Genomic DNA, 8,694 nt, shown 5'->3' on the forward strand with positions numbered 1-8,694 from the left:
CTGGCTGCAGGACAATGCAGCTGCAGCTCCTGGAGAGATCTCCTAAAGCTGGAACATCCCAATGCCCACATGTCGCTGTGGGACACGTGAAAGCACCACGCGGACCACCTGCTGCTTGCAAGGTAAAAAAGGAACGTTTATTATCTGACTCTGTCTTTTATACCTTCCCAAGGGTGACATTGGATTGGAGAGTGAACGGGCCACCTCTCCAAAGACATTGGACAAACCACCAGTACATCAAGTGCTCTCCACCCCCATAAAAGAATGTAAACAATACGTTGTTTACAGAAATTGTGTGGGAACGTTCTCCAAAGGAATGTAAACTCAGAAGGCTTTAGGAAGTCTTAAGAATCAGGGTGACATCTCACCCTTTTTAGTTTAAAAGAAAAGAAAGAAAAATAAATAATAAATAGATAAATAAATAAGGTTCAATGTCCATTCACGGAGGAATCGTCAGAGTGATCACCCGCCATCATCCTCAACTGAGTCATCACTCAACGATCCATCCATTGGATGCCTTTCAGTTTGGTCACGGTTTCCATGTTGCCCGTTGATCGGGTTCTGTCTCTGCGGTTTCAGATCAGGACGAACACACTTCGAAGGTACCCAGCACACCCCAGTATCTGTGGATACACAAGCATACCCGCGCCCCAAAGCGATAAGGTCATAGGGACCTTCCCATTGTTTGGTGACTAAATTCCGCACTCGAACTTTTGCTCGAGGCTGATGTGCCTCGTCTGAAGCCTGCAACAAGAGATGATGATTTAAAATGACAGGGTTATTTGAATTCTGCTGCACCGTAAGATGATTGATGGTGTACAATGCTTTCTCCAACCGACTGTGTGGGGTCTCACCCTGCATTCCCCTTTTTTGTTTTTGACGAACCCGCTTCAGAGTACCATGAGCATGTTCTACAATAGCTTGGCCAGTTGGAGAGTGGGCGATGCCAAACTTGTGTGACACCCCCCACAACTGCAGGAACTGCCGCACCTGCTGCGATGCGTAAGCAGGACCATTGTCGGTTTTCACAGCAGAAGACATGCCTAGAACGGCAAAGGCCTGCCTCCAGTGGGCAATGACATCGCGGGCCTTTTCTCCAGTGTGAGCGGAAGCCCACATTGCAGAGGAGAACGTGTCCACCGTGACATGCACATACTTGAGCCGGCCAAAATCAGCAATCTGGGTGACACTGCTCAAAGCTAAATATCAGCCAAATTGATAAAGATAGGTTATTTATATCTTCTCAGGATTAAAATGCCACAGAAAAAAGTTGGGGGACTTGAGCAGATCAAGCAATGTTTTACCCTGCAGCCCCATGTAAGTGACTAACTGCTTTAATGGCAGGTACATTGACAGCTTTAGTTTGGATATGGAGGGAAAATAGATTGTTTTTTGGAAGACACTGCTACTTTACTCAAATTTGCTACACTACAGCTCAAGGGTTAGAGCACACCTAGACAGTGTGACCATGCTGTAACTATCACTGTGTTCATTTGTAGTTTTTTACTCAGAAGTTGAAGCTTCTTCTTCTTCCTTTAATTAGCTGCATCTATCAGGACCGGTTTTGTTTTCTGCTATAAATGGTGGGTCAAATAAAAAGAAAGACAGATTTCAGGCAATTTGAGAAATTTTTCTCCTTTTATTATTTTTTCACACATATATATGTAGATATTGCTGAAGGGCAGCTATTACTGAAGGGTAGCTCAATCTTTTAGGACTAAATTGTTCCCTAGGAGTGTGTAAAAGTGACTGTGTAAAGAAAACTTTAGCAATCTTTCCAAAGATTGCTAAAAAAGTTCAGGAGTACTCTGCTACAAAATTTCAGGCATTTCAGGGCATTTTAACTTCAAACTTCAAGCATTTCTATGGAAATGCTCAAGAGACAGCATACTTAATATATCCAACATCTCTGTTTGCAAAGAGTCTATTTCAGATAGAGGTATAGGAAGGACATTCTCAAAGATATAGAGGCTTACGTACAAAGAATGACACATTTCAGGCAATTTGAGAAACTTAACTTCTTTTATTAGTTTCTCAAACATAGATATTCAAGTATTATTTAAAAGCAGACAAGCAACTAGGGGAATTCTCTAAACTAAGGGTAATTCTCTAAACTAAGGGTTTAAACTAATCTAGTCTAAACTCTATTTCTCTACACTAAGGGTAGCTTTGCAAAATAGCAAACTCAATTAATCAATCTCAATTGCAAATAATCAAACTCAATTGCAATACTGCCAACACTAAAGGGCCTTTGGAATGAATGCTAAGAAACAAGTCTAATTAAAACTACAACTCACTAAATAACTACATTAAGTCCCTAATAGGCTAGGTTGCTGTCTTCGAGGTATTCCAAGCAACCTCCATCAGCTTCACTGTTCTTCTGCGAGGATGTGCAGGTGGAGCCAGTTTCTGCCTCCTTGACTTAGGCAACAGCACTGTTGCAAATGGAAGGTGAAGGGCAAGGCCACTCATGGAAGTGTCTGCACAACAAAACCATGTGATGCACCATCTTCCTTTCACAGGAGCAGGAAAGCAGCTTCAGGATTGCCACGGACAAATACAACAATCACAAAGAGTCGACGTCGCTGCAATCGGCTGCGAACTTCTCCATCAGAGCTTTGTGCAGGGAATTCTTCTCAGTGTTGGAGAGCATCATCCAGAGGCGAAAGTGCAGCTGAGCATAAGCCTCCATTGCCTTTCTGTGGGCATCCGGATCTCGGGCCAGGTACTCAAAGAGGTTGAATGGCTCAACCTTTTGCATTGCTGGCGGCAAGCTGATCTCTGCAGGAAGCTTCTCGTTGCCTAGAACAAAATGGTCCAGGCGTTTCCATTTCAGGCAGAGCTGCATGTATGCCATGATGTCCTACAGCCGCAGTGGAAATTCCTTCCTGCGCCAGTAGACCGGTGGTAAGATGTTTAACACATGCATGACTAGAGTCTTCCAGTTAGAGGTGGAAAAACCTGTGCCGCTCAGCATGCAGGTGAAGAGCTGCAGGTATTTCAGGTGCAACCTCTTACATGGTATCTGCCTGGCAATGTGCTGGAAGAATTTTGCCTCCGCCACAGCGAATGTCTCAGGCCATGCTGTTCTTGTGAGGATGTTGGCCTTGGCGGGCTGACTGCTCACAAGGTTACCGGAGTTGCCTTTCTGGGCCTCTAAGGGCTGGTTGACCACAAAGATGTCATAGTCCCCTTGGCACACCCAAAAAAGCATCTCCACCGACAGGGTTCTCTTGCCTCTGCTCAGCTGGAATTGGCAGGACCGGCTGCAGGGCTGAAACACCAAGTGCCATGAGTATGACTGAGGCACATGCAGCCACGAGCATCTCACCATCTGGAAGAACCAGCGGGAGGTTTTCTCCACATCCAGGTAGGAGCCGGTGCAGAGTGTCTCCAGGAGGCTGCGCTGCTGCTTCCGCCGCAGCTCCTCCTGCGAGCGGTGCAGGAGGCACAACAGCTTCTCGCCCAGCTGCTTGCTCTCACGCGTGCACACCAGCTCCACACGGACGCTGAAGGTCCTTGCTGCCGTCTGCCCTGCACTGCTTGGCTCTAGGTGGAAGGTGTGCCCTGGTGGGATTCAGTGGGACCAGCACACGGTACACCCCATCCCACTCATGAGGGCTCCAGCCCTCAAAGGCACTGCCCACCCCGATGGCTGCTTGAGGCACCGGATCAAAGCTATTGCTCACGCTGTACACAAAGACACGCGTGAAGCTCTCCATCAGCTCAGCTGTCACTGAGCAGCCTCTCTCCAGGTCCTCCACAGGCCACTCTATACCATCCACTAAAAGGATGTCCTTCTCATTCCCAGCATCTTGGGTGTCTTCTCTGTTTTCAATTGCACCACTGGCATTTTCTTCCCTGCCACCATCACTGCCACCTTTTTCACTGGCAGCCACATTACCTTGTTCCTCTTCTTGTCTATCATTATTCTTGTTTCCCTCCACATTCACATCAGCCTGTTATTCATCCTTGTTTCTATCATTGCCATCTTCTGCTATCACATCCTTATTTACTTCCTCAGGTGCAGGAAAACCACTATGGGCAATTTCATTCCCACATTGATTGCTATCTTCCTGCCCAGTCCAGTCTTTACTTCTTTGGTCATTGGCACGTCTGCTTTCCTGCACCTTCACATCCATGTATTCTTCTGTTCCATCTACATTGTCTTCACCTTCATTTACATCAGTGTTTTTGCCTGCCTTTATAGTAACACTATTGTTTTTTTCTTCATTTCCTTCTCCTTCTTCCTTTCCAGTGTCCTTGTCTTGGTCCACCTGTACATCCTTGGTTTTTTCTTCATTTGCTTCTCTAGATCTTCTTTATTTCCAGCAACATTGCCAGGTTCTTCTTCATTTCCTTCAGTGGTAGTGTCTCCTGGCATATCCCCATCACTCTGTCCTTCTTTCTTTAAGTGATAGCCATTGTCGACATTGCTGTCTTCCTTCACATCATAACTGCCACTGTTGACATCGCTGTCCTCCTTCATCTTCACATCATAATTGTCTTCAGTGGCATCATCCTTGTTGCCATCATCTGCAGCCACAGGACTGCCCTCTCTGTCATCTTCAGTGCCGCTGTTTTCTGCCTCCAGAGTCATATCTCTGTCTTCTTCACCTTCCTCTGGATCAGCGGTGTCTTCTTCCTGTTCAGTTATTCTCTCATCTCCCAAGGTCTTGCAGGAGCTCTGGTCCTTGCTGCTGCTGCTCGCCTCACAGCTCCTTCTCCTGCAGCCCAGCCACAGGCCCAAGAAGAGCAGGATGCCAGCAAGAACCCAGAATGGCCACTGCTGCAGGGCACCAAAGAGCATGGCTCCCCAGCCCTCATCCTGCTGCTGCAGGGGCCCCTGCTCCAGCTCCTGCATCAGCCGGGCCATCTCACGGTCCAGCAGCTCCTGACGCTCCCGCATTCTCTGGTGCGTGGCCTCATCCAGCCCATCCCCAGCTGGCTGGGGGTACTGGATCAGGCTTTGCACAAGCACAAACAGCAGTGATAGTAAAGCCATGGTCTGCAGGAGGACACACAGGAGGGGTTCAGTGGGGCCGGAATAGAGACAGTGAGGGGCAGGAGCAGCAGGGATGTGGTGGCAGGAAGGAAAGGGCCCCTGGCAGCTGGCAAGGCTGCACCGCTGCCCCGCGCGCCCCGCGCCCCCAGCAAGGCGCTGCGCCCGGCGCTGGGCCCTGGAGACGGGGCAGCCCCGGGGACCGGCGCTCCTGTCCCAGCCCTCCTCCAGCCCCCTCTCCCCTCTGCTGTGTACTCACCGCTTGCCGAGGCTCTACTGGGGCAGCGGCACCGGCCTGGGGCCTTTTATAGTTGCCCCCATTGTGACACGGCCCCTGTGCTGTCACAGAGCCCAGAGCGCATCACAGGCCAGCCCCGCCCGCCGTCCCAGCCCGGTCATGGAACTCATCATGGCCCCGATGCAGAGAAGAAAGGAACTGAAGTCTTTTTTTGCGTTTCAGGCTCTCTTATGTAGTTTGTCTCACAGCCACACAGCACTCCCCCTACCCCAGACTGGATGTGAGACTTCAAAAGGTGATGCATGTCATCTGCATCCTGTTCTGTTCAGCGCTTGAGACAAAACACCTCAACACCTCTTTCTGCTGCTGCTGGAAGGGGCAGATGAGATGGCTTGAGCTATGCTTGTAGGAAGCTACCAAAACAGTAATAGCCTCTTCAGCTGCACACTCACTAGGCAGAGGAATTTACCTCAAGGCACATGTTGGACCTGAAGGCACATCTGGAAGTGAAAAAGCATCTTGAGAAAAAATATCTGCGTTTAGTCTCAGAGGAAGAATTTGAGCCACCTCAGAGCATTTCTGTTTTGTTCTATAATTTTGGGGTTGGCGGCTTTTTTTTTTTTTTTACTTTTTTTTGAGGGCATAATAATTGTAATAAATGCTACCAAATGTGAATTTCCCCTCTCCCTTCTTTGATGGAAGACAAGTAATGAAAAAGTGGCAATTGCTCTTTCTCTGCATCTTACTCCAACATTTGCTGTTATTAAAATTTGTATCTTCTTTTCACTAGTCCATCAGTTTGAGGTGATGTCTGCAAATGAATAATAATTTTTCTTACCACTGTATCCTCAGCTTTAAGAGGATTCTCTCCCTTTCATATTCAGATCTTTCATTTTCTGCTTTATGCATCCTTTAAAGACCAGAAGCCTTTTCCCTCTGCTTTTTAATTTACTTCGGAAAAGCACATTAATTAAACAGTTACATTTGGTTGGTTGAAGGTTGCCCATGATATTTATTTAGCTGGAGGTTTATCTGGCTGTCAGAATAACTCACTGGAGAGATCACAATTTTATAACAATGCTGGTCAACCAATGTGACCTTCAACAGGACCACCTGTGGTGAACTTTGTGAGCCCGCCTGTGGCACTCATCCCTGCCTTTTCTGGCATGATTTTATATGCTACTGCACCTCAGGCACACAGTATGTAACTTCTGTCAAGCCTTCAAGACACTAGAAGTGTGATTCTGGAAATGCTGATAAATATAAAAGATACGACTCAGAGATAGCCATGTTACCTCTTCTTCTAAGGTTTCCAGGCCTGTAAACGAGGGGGGACAGGAACAACCAGACAATCAATTTATGGAACACTGAAAAGGTCAAGATATTGTAATATGCTCTATTGCACTGAATCTATGGGATATTAAAATTCAGATGGTTCATTCCTAGAAAATATTTGCAGTTGCACAAATAGAGAAGCACAGATTTCCACCATGGTGGCAAATACACAAACAAATGGATCTACTCCAATTACAGTTCGAGACAAACATCCTTGTGTGAGCTTCTTTGGAGCTTTTATATTTGGAGTACTGAGTTGTTCCACTCAAGCAGAGGAACTTAACCTGATACCAGGGATGGAAGGCTTCTTCCCTTCTTCTTTCTCATAAACAAAATGATGAGAAAACATTAACAGTCAGATCAACCTCTGCTAACCTTTTAACTTCAGCTGTTGATATGATTAAGTCAGGAGCCTCTGTTAGACTATTTTTACCTCTTATTTTCTTTCTCTCCTTTCTGATCCTTAATTTGCACTTGACATTTCAATTGATTTGTTGGGCTAAGGAATTTTGCCACTATTAGCTTTACTTTGACAAACCTCTCTTATTTTAACATAGAGGGTCCCAGAAATTTAGCTAGGAGCCATTTTGACATAAGGGAAAGATCAGGTTTCTGGTCTATGTGACCCTGTACATTTTACAGGCTTTTGAGGAAAAACTCCTTTTCTACAGGATGCAATTTCTAAACCTCTGGACATTGCTAGTCTAATCGATCCTAAGTGGTGCCCAACATTTTTTAAATCCTTATCAAAATCTGGACCTGCAGCTACAACTGAGGCTGCAGCAGGAACACATGGAGCAGAAAGGGTATTATATGTATCTCGCAGAAAATCGTCTTCTCAGTACATCCCTCCTCTCAGTGCTTGCTTATATTAAGCACTGAAAGTCACAGTTCTCTATACACAGCAGAACCTGACTATTTAGAAAGGAAATAATTTAGCCAGCTAACCCAGACAGAGAATTGAGGCATTACTTCAGGAGAAATGAGGAAGGTGATGTCTGTCATTAGTCTTCAATTACAAGAAGAAATAAGTCCTGTCCCAAATTAAAGCAAGAGTTGCAGACCTCTTGCATTGCGACTACAAACAAAGTTGAAAGAGTATTCTGGCAAGAGCTTCTGAATTTAAATACAGAAATGACACAGGTCACGTGAGAACCAAAGAATGGAAACATTAATAAAGGAAGCAAAACCCTGTCCCTGTCACTCCAAGATGTCTTCTGATATCCATGGTGGAATGGTGAATTTGACAGAAACATTTATGTCTGCCAGGCAGATATCCAGTTATAGGAAAAAATTCTGTTTGTCTATGAAAACGCAGTTTTCAGTAAAAAAGATGAAAACTAATTTTGAATGTATATAAACAATACAAAATCATTCTTCAGGATATCTTTATGTATCAGGAGGCACATCTTTTATAACACTTTTATTCCTATATTTGTGAATAACTGTTTTGCAGTGCTATTTTAACTCAAATAATTAAGCTTTCCTTCTGTTTTATGTTTAAAAGTTTGGGGGTTGGGGTTTTTTGGCATTTGGAAGCAAGTCAACTGGAGAGCATTTTCTGTGCCATCTGAGGTCAAAAGTAACAGCATGGAGTCAGAGAAGGCCATTCAGCAGGCAATTTGTATCCTCAGTTGGGTATCCCTTCTGTAGAATGCAGCTGGTATAAACTATACAGGGTCTGGGGCTACAGAAACAGCAGAAATTAAGAAAGTGAATTTTCTAGAAAAGCTTGAAGTATAGAAAACTTTGAGCATGCTGTTAAAGAAGTTGTGAGTTTGGTTCAGGGGACTGCAGAGTTGATCCCTTCTTCAGTCATATTTCAATTGTTAATACAAGAGGAAATAGATCTTTTGATCACTTTTTCCTGTTAATAATCTGTTTTTAAACACTTCTAATAGATTGTTTTGCACTCATAGTATGATAAAAACCACAATTCTTGAAAAATTCAGCTACATGTGAAAATTAGATTTGGAAAAAATGGTGCTTCTTTACAAGTGTTGAAGTAGTTCTCTCTTCTTTGAGTAACTCCAGCTTTAGAGCAGGTATTTGAAAGTTACTAGTGAATCGTACCTATGTCCTTCACCATTCTAAACAGACATCTGCACTTTGAGCCACT

The 8,694-nt window shown here is 44.9% G+C and overlaps 1 protein-coding gene and 1 pseudogene across 1 annotated transcript; both read right to left on the bottom strand.

Moving 5' to 3' along the window:
• On the bottom strand, nt 1-4,108 carry LOC146764181 (inositol 1,4,5-trisphosphate receptor-interacting protein-like 1; annotated as a pseudogene).
• Nucleotides 4,109-4,204: 96 nt separating this feature from the next.
• LOC146764182 (uncharacterized) lies at nt 4,205-8,694 on the bottom strand. Its single transcript, XM_085565685.1, has one exon. It carries the CDS (start codon nt 5,003-5,005, stop codon nt 4,205-4,207), a length of 801 nt encoding a protein of 266 aa, XP_085421811.1. The 5' UTR covers nt 5,006-8,694.

Source organism: Lonchura striata, chromosome 36, assembly GCF_050655825.1.
Source record: "Lonchura striata isolate lonStrDom1 chromosome 36, ASM5065582v1, whole genome shotgun sequence".
Classification (NCBI taxonomy): Eukaryota; Metazoa; Chordata; class Aves; order Passeriformes; family Estrildidae; genus Lonchura; species Lonchura striata.

What these genes read in the sequence shown, in the direction of transcription:
- LOC146764182 (XM_085565685.1), bottom strand. Translation starts at nt 5,005, where the DNA reads ATGGCTTTACTATCACTGCTGTTTGTGCTTGTGCAAAGCCTGATCCAG.